The sequence below is a fragment of the Oncorhynchus tshawytscha genome, linkage group LG34 (assembly GCF_018296145.1).
Source record: "Oncorhynchus tshawytscha isolate Ot180627B linkage group LG34, Otsh_v2.0, whole genome shotgun sequence".
Classification (NCBI taxonomy): Eukaryota; Metazoa; Chordata; class Actinopteri; order Salmoniformes; family Salmonidae; genus Oncorhynchus; species Oncorhynchus tshawytscha.
The window spans coordinates 11,973,872-11,998,552 of NC_056462.1; the positions used below are offsets into that span (position 1 = coordinate 11,973,872).

At 44.8% G+C, this 24,681-nt stretch overlaps 1 protein-coding gene across 1 annotated transcript in view; it reads left to right on the forward strand.

The window, feature by feature from the left end:
- The first annotated feature begins 18,255 nt into the window (after positions 1-18,255).
- LOC112246255 (vascular endothelial growth factor C) overlaps positions 18,256-24,681 on the forward strand; it is a 58,721-nt gene continuing 52,295 nt past the window's right edge. Inside the window, exon 1 of the mRNA XM_024414552.2 lies at positions 18,256-18,870. Within this exon, the coding sequence (XP_024270320.1) occupies positions 18,742-18,870 (129 nt within the window). The 5' untranslated portion in view covers positions 18,256-18,741. The remainder of the gene's footprint in view (positions 18,871-24,681) is intronic.

Below are 24,681 nucleotides of genomic sequence, written 5' to 3' on the forward strand. Positions count from 1 at the left end.
TATGTTTCCTTTTTCATCAGGTTGTAAGTAAGCATGAACAAGTCCCATGAAGTTAAACAGACACACACAGCCAGGGCAATGTTTAAGCCAGAAAAAGCCAGGGAAATCGCTCCATACAGTACCGTAAACATAACAGCCATGTTAAACAACATTAGTATTCTATAACACTTCTGTAAGACTCGGTCTCTTCTAATGCGAGAAACGAGAGCGTTTACGCACATCCAAACTTGGAATAGGATTACATTGACATTTTAGTCATCTAGCAGACGCTCTTACAGGAGCAATTAGGGTTAAGTTCCTTGCTGAAGGGCACATCGGCAGACTTTTCACCTAGTAGCTCAGGGATTCAAACCAGCGACCGCTCAGTTACTGGCCCATCGCTCTTAACCGCTAGGCTGTCTGCAGGATCTGGACCATAAAGGACAAGCCAGAGAAATAAGGTCCACACACTATTCTAATGTATCTGAAAGCGAACCTGCTCCAGGGACAACCTTCAGATGGTTATGGCTACGACGACACAAACAAACCGAACATAAACCATCACGCAAAGCCGACAGTAAGTAGAAACACATAGGATGACGCTGGCTTTATGGTTCGTATCGTCTCATGAACGATGTGCGACTGCAAGACATGTCCCATCAGAAAACAATGTACACTCGAGTATTTCCTGTACTCCTTCTGTGATAGTAGTTACAGTGCAGCTCTTCAATAGGGGGCCATAAACATGACTGTAGGGCGCTGAGGTGCAGCGCACAAATCAAAGGCTTATTATGTCTCGTTGGAACCAAAGCAAAGTAGCGCTGCAACCGGTGTCATAAACGTACCTTTTCCATATGTACTCAGACTGCTGTACTCACTGGCTATGCAGTATTTAGGCTGTTGTGCAAAACCCAAAGCAAATGTACCATTGCTTAGTTCAGGACCTGTTAATGGCTTACAATAACACAATTGTGTTTACCCAAAGCAAATGCTCCACCGTATGGATTCCATTTACAAACTGTTATCTCCTCAAATAACACACCACAGTAGGCATATCAAACCGTTTTTATGGGACATTAATATAACAGGCTTCATAATACATTTTATTGTCACGTAGAGGTGCAGTGAAATGTGTTGTTTTACAGGGTCAGCCACGGTTGTACAGAGCCCCTGGAGCAAGTTAGGGTTAAGTGCCTAGCTCAAGGGCACATCAACAGATTTTTCACATTGTCGGCTTGGTTCACCGAACAAGCGACCTTTTGGTTACTGGAACAACGATCTAACTGCTAGGCTACCTGGCACCCTATTAGATCTGTTCCTAACTCTTGAGCTTCCTACAAGCTCTAAACAGACGCAAGATTCGGAGTGTTGCAATGTGGATTCTTGTCACAAAATAATACGCCCCTGCAGTCGACTTGCTTTTTTAGGACCTGAAAATTGAGACCCACACTATCATTCCCTCCGCAGCCGTATGGGGGTGGTGTTGTCGCTTGGTTCCTTGATCTGATCTATAGGCTATACAGGCTGTTCATCAAAGTAGCTATTTTGCATTGATAACCAAATATAATCCCAGCGACTGTTCAAACAGTAAACGAAACAGCAAGAATCCACCCCAAAGGGTATTTTGTTTAGAACTTAGAACTAGTGATTCCAGGCTATTGTGAAATGGTAGAACCTGCTGTAGCCAACAAGCTGTTTTTTTCTCCTTGACCAAAACATGATGACGTTCTATGTGTAGCTGATATGGGAATGAATAAACAAGCAGCCTATCAAAAAGGGATAATGTTTTAGGTTACACCAGAAAGTATAAGAATATTTGACAGGTCATATTGTTATACTATAAATCTGATTATTTCACGTGGAGACTAAAACGGCTGTTTTTAGCTAGGTTTAAGACAGCTAGCTACTACTAAAAAGGAAAGGCGACTCTTACTTGTTTCCACAAAATGAAAAGACAAAAATAAAATACTTTGCTATCGCCCCTTGTGAATGGGAGTGGGACCAGCGAGGATATCGTGTTACCAAATAGTGTCCGCTACTCAAAATAAATCCCACGACACCCATGGGCACGCACGTAGACCAACGGAGTGAAGCTTTTCTTTCACAGAGGCACAAGCTTTCACCTTTATGTACAGTAAAGAACAATAATTCCATCTATAAATGTACATTTTGATTGCAATCGAAATACTTCCACTGCAGTTGGCAGAAGACCTACACTTTTCTTGACTGTTTATTGCTAGCGTTCAGAGTGACATTCTGTATTTTGAGATATTCAAGTAAAATACAGCTGGTCAGAGTGGAAATCTGTATGTTGAGAGACACTGAAGTAATATACAGTAAGCCCAAGACAGTAAATCACCAATGTACAGCAGATATTCATCATATTGGCATCTTCGGTTGGATGTAATTGAGATTCAAATCTTGACAGGACCATTTCATTTAAAAAAAATCGTATTGTATTCTGCTCCTTGACCTGTGCTAGATCTAACTCCTCTAAACCCACAGAACGCCCCAACCAGGGTCCACGCTCTCCAGCCATCCAGCTAGCCTTGCAAAACAAGTACTTGTAGGCCAAGCCACAGTTTAACATTTCACTAACATCCTCAAAAGACCACAGTACAGTCAATCTATGGAGCCACCTGTGTATTCACAGTCACGAGCGCCAATGTGTTCTACAGCTGCGACCTGATAAAAATCCACAAATACACGTTGACAGGTGAGTGGACCGGGGGGACCGGGGGTTGGCCAGAGTAAAGGCCACATTGACCCAGATCTAGACTGGGTCCATCTCTGCTGGTCTCTAGGTGGTCGGGAGTTTCTCTCTCCATCTCTCAATAAAGTCCCACTGACAGCATCTCCATGCAGAGTGGTGATATACAGTAATAAAGTACAAACACTGATTTATGGCAATAAATTGATTTATGAGAATTAAAATGCGAATGTATTTTTGAATGTTTTTCTACACAGGCGGACGGGAAGAGACGCTTGCACAACACAGTCATGTTACTGTTACAGTAGGTGATAAATCACTCGGCTCCACTGTGAGGTTACGGCATATGGCAGTGGGGTTAGAAATTAAAAGACAGAACGTTGTTTACTCTGAGGGGTGGGGGTTATATAAACTGCAGGCAATTCCTGTTAGGGGTACACGCATTCCGTCAATACGGCCCAGCAGTATGTCCTCCTTGGCAAAGAGTGGCGTGTCGTCAAGGGTGAAACTGAAAATATATAGCATATAAGATATATGCTTTTAGCCTGATAAAGCATGATAAATGAGTTGAGGGTGTCAGAGATGTTTGGATGTAAACTCGGTGTTAAGATATTTCACTATTCCACTATCATTGTTATCAGTTGTTAAACACCCCTAACCTTCTAGTCAAAATAATATTCATGATTTGTGTCACTCAAATATTTAACATACATTTTGTCTAACACAAGGTTGACCTTGTATAGTCCCCGGGGGGGAATTTGGATGTAGAATCTACATCTTCTCTGTTATTCGTCCACGACTTCAGTCTCGAATTCCCAAATGACTCAAATTAACATTATCAGACAGATCAATCAGGAATATATCAGCAACATCAAGTGTCACTACTGTTTTGTCTCACTGCGTAATCTTGTTTGACTTCCAAACGTCATGCATGCATTTCACAGAGCTTAGCATCTTGATGATTCAATAGGTTAATTAAAGGGCCAAGTGTTCGCCTAGGCTGCTACATGAACACAACTAGTCGACACTCACGAGACGCTATGGATCTCAGCTCAAGCCTAGTTGGCCTGCTGTGGCCCTAGTCAGGGTAATGTGTTTCTCTCTGCCTCCCCTTTGTTCTATAACTAGGTTGGTTAGGAAAACAAACAGCCTTTGAATTGATTTCCCACCTTGTCACCTTTCAAACGTACCCTCCATGTTTTCACAGATAAAAACATCTACAGTCCCTTCAGAAATAATTCCTACCCCTTGACTTATTCAACATTTTGTTATACAGCCTGAATTCAAACTGGATTAAATGGAGAGAAAACATTTCTCACCCATCTACACACAATACCCCATTATGACAAAGTGAAAACATGTTTTTAGAATTTTTCAGGAAGGAATTTCAGGAAGAATTGTCATTCCAAGGTCAAGGATGCTTGTTTGGTCATTTGTAAAAATCAGTCAGTAAATTTAAGATGACAGGTACATCAATACGTTGAGCTAAGGACTAAGATAAGACGTCTGCTGTCTCCAGTCTGTCATTAGTTAAGTTTCCCAGTATTGTCTAAGATAGCCTTCTGCATTCCCAAATGGCTCCCTATTACCTATTGCGTGCACTACTTTTAACCAGAGCACTATGGGCCCTGCTAAAAAGTAGTGCACTATGTAGGGAATACAGTGCCATTTGGAACATAGACCCAGTCTAACTCCATGACTCGATGATGTACACACACAGATAACGGAGCAAATCCCCCGAAATTATCCCTTGAATCCAACCTTAAACAACATTCTGTCAATGGAATTCCAGCCAAGTCAAAATATATATCGACCAAAGCAATAACAAGAAAAGACACCATTGTCGCTCTCCCAAAGTGCATCCCAAATGGTATCGAATTCAAAAAGTAGTGCCCTAGGGAAAAGCCTCAAGACCGTACCATGAGAAAACATACTCATTGAATGATGAATGCAGTTTCAAGCAATTTCCTAACGACATCGACGCAGGCCAGAAAGACAGTAAGACTATGGGCTAAGTCCTTGGGCTAAGTCCTTGCTTGGTTTGCATCCAACAACATACTTTGCCTCATTGGTTTGAATTCCTTTGTTATGCACTCATCTGACACTCACGCCAACTGCTTGCTCTGAAACAATCATACGATGATTGGCCCACCTTGCTGACTTTAAAAGAGGTCAAGTAGATGAGATAAGAAGTAAACAAGACGCAGGACAGCAGTATCTGTCGCCCCCCCCAAAAAAAAGCCTCATTTGGTCCCATTAAAGACTGGAGAAAGGCAGCCGGGAGGAATGTTCTCATTACTTAAGCAGAAGTGCTTTGAAACAGTGGGTTTGTTTCTCCTACGGGATTATCCTTGACAGAACCTGGCAAACGTTTCTGGGAAATGGCCTGAATACCTCCCTACTCCCCTCCCCGGTCGAGTCACTCCGATCCGCTTCTTAGCACGTTCTCATTTTTCCCCAGTTTCCCTCCAACACACACTTTACGATGCTCTTGAAGGAGGCGTGAAGAATTAACATGTTTCAATGTTCAAAACAATATCCTGGTTATATATGATGGAGTATTTATCCACGAGGTTGCAATATAAAATAATAAATCAAGACATTTCCTCAGATCCAAGTGTTTGAACACTTACTTTAGACCAGAGGCATGGATGCCATTTGGGTCTCAGTACAGGTACAGTGGGGCAAAAAAGTATTTAGTCAGCCACCAATTGTGCAAGTTCTCCCACTTAAAAAGATGAGAGAGGCCTGTAATTTTCATCATAGGTACACTTCAACTATGACAGACAAAATGAGAGAAAAAAATCCAGAAAATCACATTGTAGGATTTTTAATGAATTTATTTGCAAATTATGGTGGAAAATAAGTATTTGGTCACCGACAAACAAGCAAGATTTCTCACAGACCTGTAACAACTTCTTTAAGAGGCTCCTCTGTCCTCCATTCGTTACCTGTATTAATGGCACCTGTTTGAACTTGTTATCAGTATAAAAGACACCTGTCCACAACCTCAAACAGTCACACTCCAAACTCCACTATGGCCAAGACCAAAGAGCTGTCAAAGGACACCAGAAACAAAATTGTAGACCTGCACCAGGCTGGGAAGACTGAATCTGCAATAGGTAAGCAGCTTGGTTTGAAGAAATCAACTGTGGGAGCAAATATTAGGAAATGGAAGACAAACAAGACCACTGATAATCTCCCTCGGTCTGGGGCTCCATGCAAGATCTCACCCCGTGGGGTCAAAATGATCACAAGAACGGTGAGCAAAAATCCCAGAACCACACGGAGGGACCTAGTGAATGACCTGCAGAGAGCTGGGACCAAAGCAACAAAGCCATCAGTAACACACTACACCACCAGGGACTCAAATCCTGCAGTGCCAGACGTGTCCCCCTGCTTAAGCCAGTACATGTCCAGGTTTGCTAGAGAGCATTTGGATGATCCAGAAGAAGATTGGGAGAATGTCAGATGAAACCAAAATATAACTTTTTGGTAAAAACTCAACTCGTCGTGTTTGGAGGACAAAGAATGCTGAGTTGCATCGAAAGAACACCATACCTACTGTGAAGCATGGTGGTGGAAACATCATGCTTTGGGGCTGTTTTTCTGCAAAGGGACCAGGACGACTGATCCGTGTAAAGAAAAGAATGAATGGGGCCATGTATCGTGAGATTTTGAGTGAAAACCTCCTTCCATCAGCAAGGGCATTGAAGATGAAACGCGGCTGGGTCTTTCAGCATGACAATGATCCCAAACACACCGCCTGGGCAACAAAGGAGTGGCTTCGTAAGAAGCATTTCAAGGTCCTGGAGTGGCCTAGCCAGTCTCCAGATCTCAACCCCATAGAAAATCTTTGGAGGGAGTTGAAAGTCTGTGTTGCCCAGCAACAGCCCCAAAACATCACTGCTCTAGAGTGGGCCAAAAAAACAGCAACAGTGTGTGAAAACCTTGTGAAGACTTACAGAAAACGTTTGACCTCGTTTGACCTCTTTGTTATATACCCAACAAAGGGTCTTTAACAAAGTATTGAGATAAACTTTTGTTATTGACCAAATACTTATTTTCCACCATAATTTGCAAATAAATACATTTAAAATCCTACAATGTGATTTTCTGGATTTTTTTTTCTCATTTTGTCTGTCATAGTTGAAGTGTACCTATGATGAAAATTACAGGCCTCTCTCATCTTTTTAAGTGGGAGAACTTGCACAATTGGTGGCTGACTAAATACTTTTTTGCCCCACTGTATTTTCCCTCCACTTCTCAGAAGGGTGATGTTCCTTACTATTATAGGGGCCTCTCTGGTGGCTTCAGGCAGGGGAAGGAGATGAAGGGTGATGTTCCTTACTATTATAGGGGCCTCTCTGATGGCTTCAGGCAGGGGAAGGAGATGAAGAGTGATGTTCCTTACTATTATAGGGGCCTCTCTGGTGGCTTCAGGCAGGGGAAGGAGATGAAGAGTGATGTTCCTTACTATTATAGGGGCCTCTCTGATGGCTTCAGGCAGGGGAGGAAGGAGATGAAGGGTGATGAAGGTGTCCATAGCGGCTGACGCCACAGGGAGCCGTCACTCAGCCACCCAGCGAACAGAGGGGCTGACACAGCTATGGTTTTAGCGCCCATCTTTCAAGTCTGTTGTATTGTAAAAGGGTGGGGGGGTATAACCACATACTATAATGTAGCAGAATAATATCAAGAGTATCAACAGACGAGTACCAAGAGGCCAAAAGTGTCAAGTCTGGGGTTTCATCGGTATCCAGCAGTGCCTTTTCTCTTTCCAACATTAGAAAATTTTCTTTGGCAGCGTACCTTTCATAATTTCGCATTTCGATGCTCATTTTGTACATTTCTACATTCCAGTTGCTCAACGTTTGCGTGGGGTGAGGAGGACATCTTTCTTTAAGCAGGGCTCCGCTAGTCCAACGTTTGTCCACCGGCCAACCCCTGTGCAGTCACAGAGACACGGATATACAGATACATGCAAACGCACACTCGTACACACTCACGTGCACGCGCGTACGTGTGTACACACACACACACACACACACACACACACACACACACACACACACACACACACACACACACACACACACACACACACACACACACACACACACACACACACACACACGTACTGTTCTATGTCTTCACACACACCTCTCTCCAAATCAGTTCACGAGCCTGCATCCCACTAGGTTGATTTACGTCGTTTTCTAGACTATAAAATGTTTTTTCTTCTACCCATAAAAGCTTAATGGGATGTTGTAGTATGTCGCCAGGTTTCAGTCAGTCATGGGAATATTCAGAAAGCGTCACTCTGTCTGTCTTCCAACTGAAAAATTCCCCAAATTCACATTCCTAGTGACTGTTCCGGGGGGAACCTCTGATGAGGGAAGCCAGTGACACTGCAAGATTGGTCGTGTGCGAGAGGCTATCAGTTAAGTCAACTAAGTTATCGCTACAACGCTAAGTCTTTCGTAATCGGCATCTACCCTTCACATATGAACTGTGTCCCAAACACCACCCTATTCCCTATAGGGCCCTGGTCAAAAGTAGTGCATTAAATAAGGAATAGGGTGCCATTTGGGAAGAAGCCAAGGCCTTGTGCTGCTTGATTTCCTGTGTTATGGAGACACATACTTTCAACAGCTTTTGACCGAAAGAGCCATAAATTCCAGGTCCTGCCGGGCCGGTTTGTGCCTAATGAAAGGAATGCGTCACGGTTTCATTTGTTTTTCCACAACCTTGAGTGCTTCGTCCTCCATTGCGAGGTTACGATAGGACGTTTGGGGAGCCACACACAACTACATACTGTAGGTCAAAGGTCGGGAAATGCCAAAGAGCGATTGATTGAGCTTCATTTGAAGAGTGGAGCAGAGATCATAGCATTAATTAAGCTGTGTCACACTGACAGATCAAAATCACACACTGTCACGCTATTACAGAGACAAAGCAAAACGGAGAACTGAGAGTGAATACGTCGGTGTCCCAATGGCATCCTATTCCCTATGTAGTGCCCATGTGTAAGCCCATAGGACTCTGGTCAAAAGTAGTGCACTTCATAGGAAATAGGGCTCTATTTGGGAAACATATCCAATTGTACTTTAGGTCATTTGCTCCTTCCATCAAATAGTCTGACAGTCATCTAATGAGTGGACAGACTGCGTCCCAAATGGCTCTCTGTTCCCTATAGACTGCACTGCTTTTGACCTAGGTCCATAGTGCTCTAGTTGTCACAATATAAGGAATAGTGCATCATTTGGGATGCCCTGTGGTGCGTTGAACTTTTCACCCACAGCTCATTGCAGAAAGCAGTACTCAACACAGCCAGGGAGGGAACTGCTACATGAGCAATAAGCCATTAGATCTGCCAAACCAGACTCGTTCCAGAACTTTGTAGTCTGTTTTGCATTATTTCAGAATCCATTGAATAATTACCTTTTGTACACACCTTTATTATTTAGAGGAAAAATCACATGAATCACATCCAAATAGCTGAGTCACACATTACAGTTATTATCATCACAGCTAATGTTTGTAGGAGGGGGGGGGGCAAGCGAGAGAGAGAGGGAGTGTGAGTGTATCCTGGTCAGTGTGTGCGTGCACGTCTCTCTCTCTGAGCCTGCCTGATCATGATGGGGTGACCCAAGCTACATAAACAACAGTAACAAATCCTCTGGCCTGTTCTACCGGGTAATGGCCTCTTTAAGGTCTGGTAATTACCCACAACCTTCTGGGGGAAGCAGGCTGCCTTGTCAAGGTCCTTAAGCCTGAGACATTCAGACGTTTTCAAGACTGACCTGAAAGACTTTAGGCCATAAACTCCCAGGCAGGCTGTTTAATGGAATACTTGAATCGTTCTATGTATGGAGAGCTGTGCTATTTGTGGCATCTGTATGAGGGGATAATATCAACTATTCTGCCTTTACTTGGTCATTGAATGTTTCCCTCAGCATTTGGACAAACTCGTTGCTATAACAACCACTTGCGGAAAGCAGAACCCCACACGTGTTTAGACTTTCTCATAGGAGGAAACGGCTACATGTAATAAAAACACATGGATTAATCCTACAAATCTGTGTGAAGTAAATGTATATTTGGAGCGTGGGGGTTTTATCGCTAACACACGCGCGGGCCATATTTAAATCAGGGCCAGTCGGCCGGCGTGAGGGAGAAGTATGCTCCCGTGTTTAGTGGACTGGGAGCCAGGCTAATCCCCATTCAGAGGTCTTAAACATAAACTTCCCAGGATGACTGATTTCCATACGAATGCCAGCAGGGCCAGAGGTTGGGATAGAAGGGGATCTGTAGGGGCCTTGTGTTGTGCTGTTGCAGCACGGCCCGCCGTGGGTCACGTCAAAGCTTCCCAGTCTGCCTTTGGAGGTGGGTTGCTCACTGGCCTGGGAGGAATTTGCTGGGCAAATATGTCAATGGCCGTGCAAGGTCAAATGGCGACCTGGTAAATTACTGTTTTGACGCTTTTGTTGTGGGGCACTAGAACGTCAAATGATAAAAGGCTTCCTCACAGATGCATGTATGCTTCCCAAAGTCCTTCAGGAAAGGGGGTAGGAGGGCAGGGGAAAGAGGAAGGGGAGAGGAGGGGAAAGAGGAAAGGGGAGAGGAGAGAAGGGAGAGGGGGGTAGGGGAAAGAAGAAGGGAAGAGGAGGGTAGGGAGAAGAGGAAGGGGAAAGGAGGGTAGGGGAGAGGAGAGGACGGGAAGGGAAAGAGGAAGGGGAGAGGAGGGTAGGGGAAGAGGAAGGTGAGAGGAGGGTAGAGGAAGGGGAGGAGAGAGCAGGGGGAAGAGGAAGGGGAGAGGAGGGTAGAGGAAGGGGAGGGTATGGGGGAGAGGAAGGGGAGAGAGGAAGGGGAGAGGAGGGGAAAGAGGAAAGGAGAGAAGGGGAAGAGGAAGGTGAGAGGAGGGTAGAGGAAGGGGGAAGAGGAAGGTGAGAGGAGGGTAGGGGGAAGAGGAAGGTGAGAGGAGGGTAGAGGAAGGGGAGGAGAGAGCAGGGGGAAGAGGAAGGGGAGAGGAGGATAGGAAGAGGAAGGGGAGAGGAGGGTAGGGGGAAGAGGAAGGGGAGAGGAGGGTAGGGGGAAGAGGAAAAGGTGAGAGGAGGGTAGGGGGAAGAGGAAGGGGAGAGGAGGGTAGAGGAAGGGGAGGGTAGGGGGAAGAGGAAGGGGAGAGGAGCGTTGGGGGAAGAGGAAGGGGAGAGGAGGGTAGAGGAAGGGGAGGGTAGGGGGAAGAGGAAGGGGAGAGGAGCGTTGGGGGAAGAGGAAGGGGAGAGGAGGGTAGAGGAAGGGGAGGGTAGGGGGAAGAGGAAGGGGAGAGGAGCGTTGGGGGAAGAGGAAGGGGAGAGGAGGGCAGCGGGAGAGGAGGGTAGGGGGAAGGGGAGAGGAGGGTAGGGGGAAGAGGAAGGTGAGAGGAGGGTAGAGGAAGGGGAGGAGAGAGCAGGGGGAAGAGGAAGGGAAGAGGGTAGAGGAAGGGGAGGGGGAAGAGGAAGGGGAGAGGAGGGCAGGGGGAGAGGAGGGTAGGGGGAAGAAGAAGGGGAGAGAGGAGGGTAGGGGGAAGAGGAAGGGGAGAGGAGGGCAGGGGGAGACGAGGGTAGGGGGAAGAGGAAGAGGAGAGGAGGGTTGGGGGAAGAGGAGGGTAGGGGGAAGAGGAAGGGGAGAGGAGGGTTGGGGGAAGAGGAGGGTAGGGTAGGGGGAAGAGGAAGGGGAGAGGAGGGTTGGGGGAAGAGGAAGGGGAGAGGAGGGCAGGGGGAAGAGGAAAGGGAGAGGAGAGCAGGGAGAAGAAGGGAAGAGGAGGGTAGGGAGAAGAGGGAGGGGAGAGGAGGGTATGGGGAAGGGGAAGGGGAAAGGAAGGTTAGGGGAGAGGGGGAAAGAGGAAGGGGAGAGGAAGGTAGGGGGAAGAAGGAAGAGGAGAAGAGGGCAGGGGAAGAGGAAGGTATGGGGAAGAGGAAGGGGAGAGGAGGGTAGGGGGAAGAAGAAAAGGGGAGAGGAGGGTTGGGGGAAGAGAAAGGAGCGAGGAGGGTTGGGGAAAGAGGAAGGTGAGAGGACGGTAGGGGAAGAGGAAGGGGAGAGGAGGTTAGGGCAGAGGAGGGAGGGGAAGGTAGGGGGAATGGAAGGGGAGAGTGAGGGTAGGGGGAAGAGGAAGGGGAGAGGAGAGTAGGGTAGGGTAGGGGGAAGAGGAAGGGGAGAGGAGGGTAGGGGAAGAGGAAGGGGAGAAGGGTTGGGGGAAGAGGAAGGGGAGAGAAGGGTAGGGTAGGGGAGAGGAGGGTTGGGGGAAGAGGAAGGGGAGAGGAGGGGAGAGGAGGGGGGGAAAGCGGAATGGGAGCGGGAGCCCTGGCTGTTAATGGATGGTGCTGAAGTGTGAGATTTGGAGTATATCATCCCAAATGGCAGCCTATTCACTATATAGTGTACTATGAGCCCAGGTCAAAAGGAGTGCACTATGTAAGGAATTCGGTGCTGTTTGGGATAAACTTTGGGAGAGCAATGAGGATGTTTTTCTTGTTATTCAATCATTGCCTTGGTCGATACACACTACCGTTCAAAAGTATGGGGTCACTTAGAAAAGTTATTTGTTTCTGGCCATTTTGAGCCTGTAATTGTAACGGTTTTCCTCCTCTTCTGATGAGGAGTAGGAAGGATCGGACCAATATGCAGCGTCGTAAGTGTTCGGAATTTTATTAAACTGAACTGAACAGTACAATACAAAGTAAACAAAAAGAACAACCGAAACAGTTCTGTCTGGTAACTAATACAAAACCAGAAAACAACTACCCACAAATCATAGTGGGAAAACAGGCTGCCTAAGTATGGTTCTCAATCACAGACAGCTGCCTCTGATTGGGAACCATACCAGGCCAAAACCAGAAATACAAAACATAGAACAAAAACATAGAATGCCCACCCCAACTCACGCCCTGACCAAACTAAAATAGAGACATAAAAAGGAACTAAGGTCAGGACGGGACAGTACCACCCCCCCCCCAAAGGTGCGGACTCCGGCAGCTCCTGACGGACTGGCGGCTCCGGACAGGAGGGCGGCTCTGGCAGCTCCTGACTGACGGGCGGCTCTGGCAGCTCCGGACAGGAGGTCGGCTCTGGAGGGAGGAGATGGAGAGACAGCCAAAACATAGAGCAAAAACATAGAATGCCCACCCCAACTCACGCCCTGACCAAACTAAAATAGAGATAAAAAAGGAACTAAGGTCAGGACGTGACAGTAATCAAACCCACAAATGCTGATGCTCAAGACACTCAACTAGTCTAAAGAAGGCCAGTTTTATTGCTTCTTTAATCAGCATAACAATTTTCAGCTGTGCTAACATAATTGTAAAGGGGTTTTCTAATGATCAATTAGCCTTCTAAAATGATAAACTTGGATTAGCTAACACAATGTGCTATTGGAACACAGAAGTGATGGTTGCTGATAATGGGCCTGTACGCCTATGTAGATACAGCGGAAATGCAAATTAATTACTTAAAAATCATACAATGTGATTTTCTGGATTTTTGTTTTAGATTCCATCTCTCACAGTTGAAGTGTACCTATGATAAAAATTACAGACCTCTACATGCTTTGTAAGTAGGAAAACCTGCAAAATCGACAGTGTATCAAATACTTGTTCTCCCCACTGTATTCCATAAAAAATCTGCCATTTCCAGCTACAATTGTCATTTACAACATTAACATTTTTCTACTTTTCGTTTGTGTTAGTGACTGTACGTTTGTTTATGTGTAACTCTGTGTTGTTGTATGTGTCGAACTGCTAGGCTTTATCTTGGCCAGGTCACAGCTGTAAATGTGAACTTGTTCTCAAATGGCCTACCTTGTTAAATAAAGGTGAAATAAAAAATAAAATGAACAATGTCTACACTGCATTTCTGATCAATTTGATGTCATTTTAAATGGACAAGAAATGTGCTTTTCTATCAAAAACAAGGACATTTTTAAGTGACCCCAAACTACTGAATGGTAGTGTTTATTTTGACTTGGCTGAAATTCCATTGACAGAATGTTGTTTAAGGTTGGATTCAGGGGAGAATTTAGGGGGATTTGCTCCATTATCTGTGTGTGTACATCACCGAGTCATGGAGATAGACTGAGGTTACGTTCCAAATGGCACCATATTCCCTACATAGTGCACTATTTTTGACCAAAGTCCTATGGGCCCTGGTCAAAAGTAGTGCACTATTTAGGGAATACGGTGCCATTTGGGACAGATCATTGGAAACACCAGAGACACCAGAGATCTTTAACAAGTGTAATAGCTGAGTCTCACACAAGGCATGTTTATGAGATCATAACACAATCAGTCAGAGCTCTAGGTAGATTAAGCTGAAACCCTAAGATTACACAATTTCAACACTGAATATTTTGCAAGGTTTCAGTCTAAAATGGATTAGGCACTGAAAGAAACTTGCTGTAATGAGTTAAAAAGTAGAGAAGAATCGCTCAACACATATCCAACTTCTTCTCATGAAATATTACCCACGTTCCTTGCAAAGGGAGGTATTTCAGTCTTAGAAACTCATTGGAAAGAACATGAAACAGTTCCCTCCAACACAGAAACCCAGCCAGCCCGCACACACCGGGTATTTCCACGTTTCCCTTCTTCTTTCAGGGTAATTAATTGTGTTCGGCGTCAACATTCCCAACAAAGAACTCTTATCTTGCTGCCTACATCTTTTCCCTCCATAGATTACCATGCGCTGTGGCCCCTACTGGCCCCTAGTAGTCTCAAGCTGATTAAGCTGGTAGTTCTGAGCTAGGCAACAAAAGCTAAAAGACAATGTAAATCATTTGTAATCCCGGCTCAATTTCCTCCCTCAGATAGAGTATGCTGCCTTACCCACAAGTATGGGGTAAGTCTTGAAACTTGAAACTGAATATGATTACTTCTAGAGAGTTTTAAACTCTTCGAGTATTTCATTTCTCCTTATTGAAATTAAGTCACAGATTTAAGAGGACGGAGAGAAAGCAGAGGATTGTGGGACTGAACAAGATTAGCCGTCTTTTCTACCACCCCACCACCCCTCTTCTCCCATCCCGTTATCCAAACTGATCGCCGCCCAGACACGGCTGAACCTGGGGAGGTTTTCTTAGCCAAAGAGGGAGCGGGTGGCAGGGCCGTGTGGACACACACACTGCACACACACCCTGCAAATTCCACTTTTTGGGGCCACCAGTTCCCAAAGCAGAGGCTACAGTCATATGGTCCCCTTCCATTGTTCCCCAGTTCCGCCCAGCAGTCATTCCCACTGTGGGAACTAGCTGTACACACATGAGCAGACCAGCGGGCTGAACAGACGGGTGGTCAGGCTTCACTCAGCCACGGGATGCTGCTAGTAGAGAAGTGGCTTCCTCATATAAATTCCTGCGTGGCCGCCATGGCTTCCTATATGGGGGGGGAGGTCTTATGGAGTGCTTATGTTTAACGACACGTGAAAGGTCAAAGTGCCATCCCTCACGGTGGTTTTGTGTGTCAAAAGGTGCGACTACGACGCTCCCTGTCAGTATAGACCAATCAGAGGAACGGGGAGAGAAAAGGAAGACAAGTCTTCATGGATGAGAGATGTGTCCATTGTAATGTTTAGCTAAGAGGGGAACTTTTACCACGTGTGAGAAAATCAAGATGGACAATTAACAATGTCAACAAAGGGTTTTAAATGGCTAATGGCGGACAAATCTACACACCGAGAGTTCCACATCTACATGCATTGACCAGACGAAGTGGTAAATATGACGCTCAACCAACACACAATTAAAGAGTGGTTCACAGCACGTTGTCTAAGTAACGAGTGGAAAGAGTAGCAGCCTACATTGTCAGCAGGCAATTATTGTCAAACTAGACGACAAAGCCAGACGGAGCGAGAACATTGTTGGAGAGGACGGATTTGACTTCAAATTATTTAAACCCCTTTCAGATTTAAATTGAGTTTGCTGCTCAGTTTAATCCATGTTGACATCTTTTTGTGTTGCTGTTCAGATATTCTGACAAGAAGTTGATCCGGTGCCACCTCTTTAAATGACACTGAGCTTAGAGGTCCACCGTTGTAGGTCAGTGAGAATTTCCCAGCTCTCGGTTCCTTCAAGCCTTCTAGGCATTTAACCTCTGAACTCTGCGACAGCGATGGGCGCTATGATGGCCACTGCCATGGTTGACGTGGTGGATGTGATTGGCTCTTTCAAAGAAAATAAACACACAGGCCCAAAAACAGAAAGGAGATGCCAAAGAAAATGTAATAAAGAAGCCTCCAGTTTATCAAAGTACGTCAAACAATAAGGAAGTCACAAAAACACGATAAGTGCTAATGACTTCCTTTAGGTGACAGCTTAAAACAGACTTCTGGTACCTTTAGTATGCAGGAAGGTTACAGAGGGACAAATACTTTGACTTTGTGAGTCCTACAGACAACCGTGAATCGGTAGGAACATACGCATGTATCTGACACCAACGTCTTCTACCCGAGGCTGTCCTAATATGGACACCGTATTTATGGCCTTTACTGATCAGGTACAGTATAAGAACAGTAGAGCTGCATGGTTGCCTGGTAACGTGTATTAACGTACACAGCAGCAGTGCTACCATTCAACCAAACAGTGATTGTGAAATAGTCTGGCATTGGACATGTCTGCGAATAGACTCCATATTGACAGCTTTCCCAAAGGGGAAATCAACACGTGAAACACTATTTGCAAATACATGCGGGTTTACTTCACATTACGTCCTACAAATTCTTGGTACACACGAAAACCAAAGCAAGATCCTATATCAGATTAACAATCAGTGGCTGAGTCTTTTATCTACAATCTTTCAGCTTGTGGTAGTAACACAATTGATGTTACCCGTGACCTGAGTCACTCCCAGCAATACCAGCAACCTCTGTAGTCATGGGCCATTCATAACAGGACTTAGGGTTTAGGACTCAAGGCGCAATGGTTCAGCCTACAGGGATTGGGGAGAAAATCCGTTTATCCACCTCAGCATGGTTCAGCTGTTGGTGGATATGGCACATAGATATACTCCTCATCCCAGTGTGGGGAATGTGGCATATCTACCAGCATCCTGAGGTGTCAGTCGGCCATTGCCAACTGATTCAATGTCTGATGTATTTTATACAATAATGACTCAATTTCTACTTTAGATGAAACTTCACCCAACGTCTAGCAACCCAAAGGTTGCGTGTTCAAATCTCATCATGGACAACTTTAGCATTTTAGCTCGTGTTTAATAATGAAATTACCTACCAAAAGGAAAGGAAAACAAACTGCAAATATTTAATACTTTGTAGCTACTTAGCAACTACTTAGCATGTTAGCTAACCCTTCCCTCGGCACTAACCTTAACCTTTTAACTTAACCCTAACCTAACCCTAAACTTAAGCATTTTAGCAACTTTGCAAATACTTACAACTTTTTAGCTACTTTGCAACAACTTAACATGTTAGCTAGCTCTTCCCCTAACCCCAACTTTAACCCCTAACCCTAACCCCTAGCATAGCTAACGTTAGCGTTAGCCACCTAGCTAACATCAGCCACAACAAATCAAACGTTTAGCAAATCCTTATCCTTGGTGATCACACACCAAAACAGCAACATAAAACACAGTGAACATGAAAACACAGCAGCACCTAAAAAGACGCCACCGGAACAAGTGTGATTAACTTGTATTATATAGGTTGACATCCCATAAACCTTATAATAAATATATCATCCTCAATTGATGTAGATGGAACTAACTTTAACTAAGCGGCTAGCATAATACAATACAGTTTAACAGTGTGTGTTTAACGAATCCATGAAAACTATTTGAGATTCTCTAGCTAAGTGAAGAGGGGCCACTTACAAGACTGTAAAGGGGTTTGGAAATCCTTCAGTGTGGCTTGCATCTCAAAGTATTAGAAGAGCCCTCAATGAATTTGAGTAGAGACCCTGCAGAGCAGAGCACTCCAAACTGCGCTGATCTCTCTGTCTATTCAATTGCAATTCAAGTGGCTTTATTGGCATGGTAAACATATGTTTACATTACCAAAGCAAGTGAAATTTCTAAACAAAAGTGGAGAAAAAAAAGAATAAAAAGTGAACAGTAAATATCACACACAAGTTCTCTCTCTCACGCTGATGACGCTATACTCATGTTGGACAGCGTTTCTGTAAATGATTTCGTTCTAAATTACCACACCGAACCCACACAAATCTGGTTAAATTAAGTATAAAGCTTAAGACATATGGCAGTGCCCCGTGGCGTGGATTACATAAATAACTCGTAAATATATTATATACTTAATATGTCAGGCTTGAGATTATAAAACCCCACTTGCATTATGAAATTGATTGTTATGGGTTAAATAAAATCTGTAAATCTTTAGTAGCGACCACAGAATGCACCTTGCAAAAGTTTGTAATAATGACAATACAGGGAAATGAATCGTATCCTTGGGGTTTGATAATTGGTAAAAGTGTTGACTCATGGCGATTTTTAGCATAGTTCTGCTATATAAATATGCAGTACAGTCAGTGTACAACCACTGAAATACAGCAAGGACATTTCACTCTGTATGTTGAGTCCACAAGGGATTCGTCTCCAAGAGAAGGTGCGCGTGTCCCAACTCATGTTTCTAGTAGTAAATTGCAGCTATTCGGTGGAGAAACAGACTGAGCTGCTGGAAAGAAAAAACGCATGCAGGGGGAGGAGGAAAATCTAGTGACACCGTGAAATTGCATTAAACATGCCATTCTCTGCTCCGAGGACGTTCATGCTGCCCAAACTCTCATCTGCTCGCTGGATGGATGCCGCCGCCGACACAGAAGTTTGACGCAGAAAGCTCTCCAGCAGCTTTCGTTTCACGGAGAAAAGAACGGCCTTATTTACCTGTCACCATCTCACCATCATTTCTATGACAGTGGTCTCACGAACATTCGGATATCTGATGCGCTATTAATTTTCTTTTGAGGAAAAAGAACTCGAGAAAGAGCGCTTGACCAAAAGAGGTCAATAAATAAGGAGTACGTTTTTTTGCTCCGGATAAAGACATTTAAAATGCACTTATTTGGAATATCTGTTCTCCTTGCCAATTCAGCGATTCTCTACGCAAATCTAGCCAGTGAATCGAGTCATGAATTCAGTCATGACTATTATGATTATGATCAGGATCAAGGGGATGCACCGGTACGTATTTGGATACAAGTGTTCTATTTAACGCATGCCATTTACATGACTATTATGCATTACTATTATGCATTACTATTATGCATTACTATTATGCATTACTATTATGCATTGTAAATTATTCAATTGATATTCAAACACACTTGAACATTATATTGGGGAATGTGGGAAGGAGTGGAGGGTAGGCAAGTCACAATATTTGACATAATAAGTCAAGCCATAATGCAAGTCACAATATTTGACATAATAAGTCAAGCCATAATGCAAGTCACAATATTTGACATAATAAGTCAAGCCATAATGCAAGTCATAATATTTGACATAATAAGTCAAGCCATAATGCAAGTCATCACCAGTAATAAGTTGGTGATGATGTAAGTTACTGAACATTCACTACCGTACAGCATGTAGTGAACATAGACATCACTGAAACAAGGGGGCACATCAACAGGAGGTCCTTTAATCTGAACTTTTAATGGGGAAATGGGGAAAAGGCTCAAAATACATGGCATTTGATTTACTAAGCATGTACCTTTTCAATGAATAAAATCATAGACAGGATAATATTTATCTCCAGTATGTTCCCTCTCACAGCTGAGGGGGAGGGGAGGGGGGGAGTCGGCTATCATGGATGAGAGGGAGCGAGAGAGCAGTGAGAATTCCTCACAGTGAAAGGATGAAAAGGAGATTAAAGAAAAGCACTTTCAAATTAGCAGAAGAAAGGGGGGTGGAGGCAGGTGTCACTGTGTGTGTGTGTGTGTGTGTGTGCCTCAGTGTGTGCCTCAGTGTGTGTGTGAGCCTCAGTGTGTGTGCCTCAGTGTGTGTGTGAGCCTCAGTGTGTGTGCCTCAGTGTGTGTGTGTGTGTGTGCCTCAGTGTGTGTGTGTGTGTGTGCCTCAGTAAGTGTGTGTGTTCCTCAGTGTGTGTGTGCCTCAGTGTGTGTGTGCGTGTGTGTGTGTGTGTGTGTCTTGGCGTGTGTTCCTCAGTGTGTGTGTGTATGTGTGTGCCTTGGTGTGTGTCCCTCAGTGTGTGTATGTGTGTGTGTTCCTCAGTGTGTGTATGTGTTCCTCAGTGTGTGTACGTGCGTGTGTGTTCCTCAGTGTGTGTGTTCCTCAGTGTGTGTATGTGTGTGTGTTCCTCAGTGTGTGTACGTGTATGTGTTCCTCAGTGTGTATATGTGTGTGTGTTCCTCAGTGTGTGTATGTGTGTGTGTTCCTCAGTGTGTGTGTGTGTATGTGTGTGCCTTGGTGTGTGTCCCTCAGTGTGTGTGTGTTCCTCAGTGTGTGTGTGTGTTCCTCAGTAGCAGTAGGAGATAAGGAGACAGGGATAATCTTAAACACGTGTCTATTTGATCCTATAATATGACACTTAGTTGGAGGGATTAACACTGCTACTAGTTGACTTTTAGTGTCTCAAATGAGCCTGCAGCTGTAGATGATGCACTGAAAACACAGGTTCTCATTCTTAAACTCTCTTCTCCTTTCTCTCTCTCTCTGTCTGTGTGTGTGTGTGTGTGTGTGTGTGTGTGTATTCAGTAATGATCTTGTTATGTACTCCCATTGGCTCATAAAGGTTATTTACAGTAATACGTCTGTATGACCTGAAAAAACAAGATTTCCTGTCAAGTAGTATCATAATGACTTATGAAATTCACTGTGTAAATAAATGACCTCATATGCCATACATTTAGAAAATCTAATGAAAACATTAAACACCTCCCATAGGGACTGGTGTGATTGGTCTGAGTGTGTGTGTGTGTGTGTTTGGGTGTATGTAATCACAGTTATGTTAACCCCCTGGAGTCGTTATTAAATTAAATGTAATTAAGATAAATTTCAGCGGAATTCAAGGACAACATGTTCAACCTTACTTTAAAAAAAATGCAAGTGGGAGGTATTTATCCTACGATGACTATGGTCAGGATACAGCGGTGAATGTTTGTCCAATAACTACACTGGAACCCAGACCATGTGTGATTTTATAGTAAGAAACACATCCTGTGCAGGTTCAGTGTGTCTACCTCTTCAGTATTGTAACTACACTTTAACTCACCACACGCACACACACACACACGTCGAAGTGAGACATCCACTTCGAAAGAGTACTGAGGATGAATGGCTGTTCTAATGGGGCTGGAGAGTAGAACAGGGCTGGGTTGAGAGGGTTGAGAAGGGGTACGCCCATGGTGGGTGAATAGGAGTAGGGTAGGTGCTGTTAGGGATAAGAGGGGCGGCTGTAATTTGTGGTCACCTTGAGGTTTGGATCAGACCTCAACCCAACCGTAGCGTAGACCTTTGTGCATGCCGGTGGGTCTGTCTCAATAGTCTGGTCTGGATAATTGGTCTGGAGCTATTTCATGTTGAAATGTTGATTGCTTTGTGACTGTTTGCTTTATCACACACACACACACACACACACACACACACACACACACACACACACACACACCTCTGTAAGGGGGGCTCTTGGTGGTGTAAGTACAGGAGGCCTGGGTGTTTGTGTTACAGTTGGTGAAGAATGCAGGGTGAAAACCTCCTGAGGCGATGAAGCGTACGGACCTGGAGTGTCAGAGTGGCTGTGGGATAGGGTCCATTACCTACTGCTCCCTAAGACAATGGACCTGACCTGGACTTAGCACTTAGCCTAGCTTCCCACTGTGTTGTTAAGGGGAATCCCTCTGGACATTGTAAGATAGGGCCCCTGTATAGACATCCCCTAGCTCCTAGCCCAACATTTACCCCCTAGGCCAGTACCCCCTGTATAGAGACATTCCCTAGCTCCTAGCCAAAACATTTCCCCCTAGGCCAGTACCCCCTGTAGAGACATTCCCTAGCTCCTAGCCCAACATTTACCCCCTAGGCCAGTACCCCCTGTAGAGACAACCCCTAACCCAACCTTCTTCTCCATGACAGTCAGTGTACTATGTGAAGAGACTAGGTAGGGAGTAGGGGTTAAAGGCTGTTTCCTGTCTTCTCCATGACAGTCAGTGTACTATGTGAAGAGACTAGGTAGGGACTAGGGGTTAAAGGCTGTTTCCTGTCTTCTCCATGACAGTCAGTATACTATGTGAAGAGACTAGGTAGGGACTAGGGGTTAAAGGCTGTTTCCTGTCTTCTCCATGACAGTCAGTGTAGTATGTGAAGAGACTAGGTAGGGAGTAGGGGTTAAAGGCTGTTTCCTGTCTTCTCCATGACAGTCAGTATACTATGTGAAGAGACTAGGTAGGGAGTAGGGGTTAAAGGCTGTTTCCTGTCTTCTCCATGACAGTCAGTATACTATGTGAAGAGACTAGGTAGGGAGTAGGGGTTAAAGGCTGTTTCCTGTCTTCTCCATGACAGTCAGTATACTATGTGAAGAGACTAGGTAGGGAGTAGGGGTTAAAGGCTGTTTCCTGTCTTCTCCATGACAGTCAGTATGCTATGCGAAGAGACTAGGTAGGGAGTAGGGGTTAAAGGCTGTTTCCTGTCTTCTCCATGACAGTCAGTGTAGTATGTGAAGAGACTAGGTAGGGACTAGGGGTTAAAGGCTGTTTCCTGTCTTCTCCATGACAGTCAGTATACTATGTGAAGAGACTAGGTAGGGACTAGGGGTTAAAGGCTGTTTCCTGTCTTCTCCATGACAGTCAGTATACTATGTGAAGAGACTAGGTAGGGACTAGGGGTTAAAGGCTGTTTCCTGTCTTCTCCATGACAGTCAGTATACTATGTGAAGAGACTAGGTAGGGAGTAGGGGTTAAAGGCTGTTTCCTGTCTTCTCCATGACAGTCAGTGTAGTATGTGAAGAGACTAGGTAGGGAGTAGGGGTTAAAGGCTGTTTCCTGTCTTCTCCATGACAGTCAGTATACTATGTGAAGAGACTAGGTAGGGAGTAGGGGTTAAAGGCTGTTTCCTGTCTTCTCCATGACAGTCAGTATGCTATGCAAAGAGACTAGGTAGGGAGTAGGGTTAAAGGCTGTTTCCTGTCTTCTCCATGACAGTCAGTGTAGTATGTGAAGAGACTAGTAGGGACTAGGGGTTAAAGGCTGTTTCCTGTCTTCTCCATGACAGTCAGTATACTATGTGAAGAGACTAGGTAGGGACTAGGGGTTAAAGGCTGTTTCCTGTCTTCTCCATGACAGTCAGTAACTATGTGAAGAGACTAGGTAGGGACTAGGGGTTAAAGGCTGTTTCCTGTCTTCTCCATGACAGTCAGTATACTATGTGAAGAGACTAGGTAGGGACTAGGGGTTAAAGGCTGTTTCCTGTCTTCTCCATGACAGTCAGTATACTATGTGAAGAGACTAGGTAGGGAGTGGGAGTTAAGGAGTGTTTCCTGTCTTCTCCATGACAGTCAGTGTAGTATGTGAAGAGACTAGGTAGGGAGTAGGGGTTAAATGCTGTTTCCTGTCTTCTCCATGACAGTCAGTATACTATGTGAAGAGACTAGGTAGGGAGTAGGGGTTAAAGGCTGTTTCCTGTCTTCTCCATGACAGTCAGTATACTATGTGAAGAGACTAGGTAGGGAGTAGGGGTTAAAGGCTGTTTCCTGTCTTCTCCATGACAGTCAGTATACTATGTGAAGAGACTAGGTAGGGAGTGGGAGTTAAGGAGTGTTTCCTGTCTTCTCCATGACAGTCAGTGTAGTATGTGAAGAGACTAGGTAGGGAGTAGGGGTTAAATGCTGTTTCCTGTCTTCTCCATGACAGTCAGTATACTATGTGAAGAGACTAGGTAGGGAGTAGGGGTTAAAGGCTGTTTCCTGTCTTCTCCATGACAGTCAGTATGCTATGCAAAGAGACTAGGTAGGGAGTAGGGGTTAAAGGCTGTTTCCTGTCTTCTCCATGACAGTCAGTGTAGTATGTGAAGAGACTAGGTAGGGACTAGGGGTTAAAGGCTGTTTCCTGTCTTCTCCATGACAGTCAGTATACTATGTGAAGAGACTAGGTAGGGACTAGGGGTTAAAGGCTGTTTCCTGTCTTCTCCATGACAGTCAGTATACTATGTGAAGAGACTAGGTAGGGAGTGGGAGTTAAAGGCTGTTTCCTGTCTTCTCCATGACAGTCAGTATACTATGTGAAGAGACTAGGTAGGGAGTAGGGGTTAAAGGCTGTTTCCTGTCTTCTCCATGACAGTCAGTATACTATGTGAAGAGACTAGGTAGGGACTAGGGGTTAAAGACTGTTTCCTGTCTTCTCCATGACAGTCAGTGTAGTATGTGAAGAGACTAGGTAGGGAGTAGGGGTTAAAGGCTGTTTCCTGTCTTCTCCATGACAGTCAGTATACTATGTGAAGAGACTAGGTAGGGAGTAGGGGTTAAAGGCTGTTTCCTGTCTTCTCCATGACAGTCAGTATGCTATGCAAAGAGACTAGGTAGGGAGTAGGGGTTAAAGGCTGTTTCCTGTCTTCTCCATGACAGTCAGTGTACTATGTGAAGAGACTAGGTAGGGAGTGGGAGTTAAGGAGTGTTTCCTGTCTTCTCCATGACAGTCAGTGTAGTATGTGAAGAGACTAGGTAGGGACTAGGGGTTAAAGGCTGTTTCCTGTCTTCTCCATGACAGTCAGTATACTATGTGAAGAGACTAGGTAGGGAGTAGGGGTTAAAGGCTGTTTCCTGTTTTCTCCATGACAGTCGGTGTAGTGTGTGATGTAATCCGTTGTTCTCGTAAGCCCAACAGTTAGAACCCAGGTGGAAGAGATTACCTCACAGCTGCTTTCCTCAGCTTGATGTTATCTCTAGGTTATCTCTGTTACACAACCCACCTGTCCCAACTCCTGGTCTTACGACTGGATATCACTTTCAGCACTTTATCCGTTTTCACCAAGAAAAAACACCGG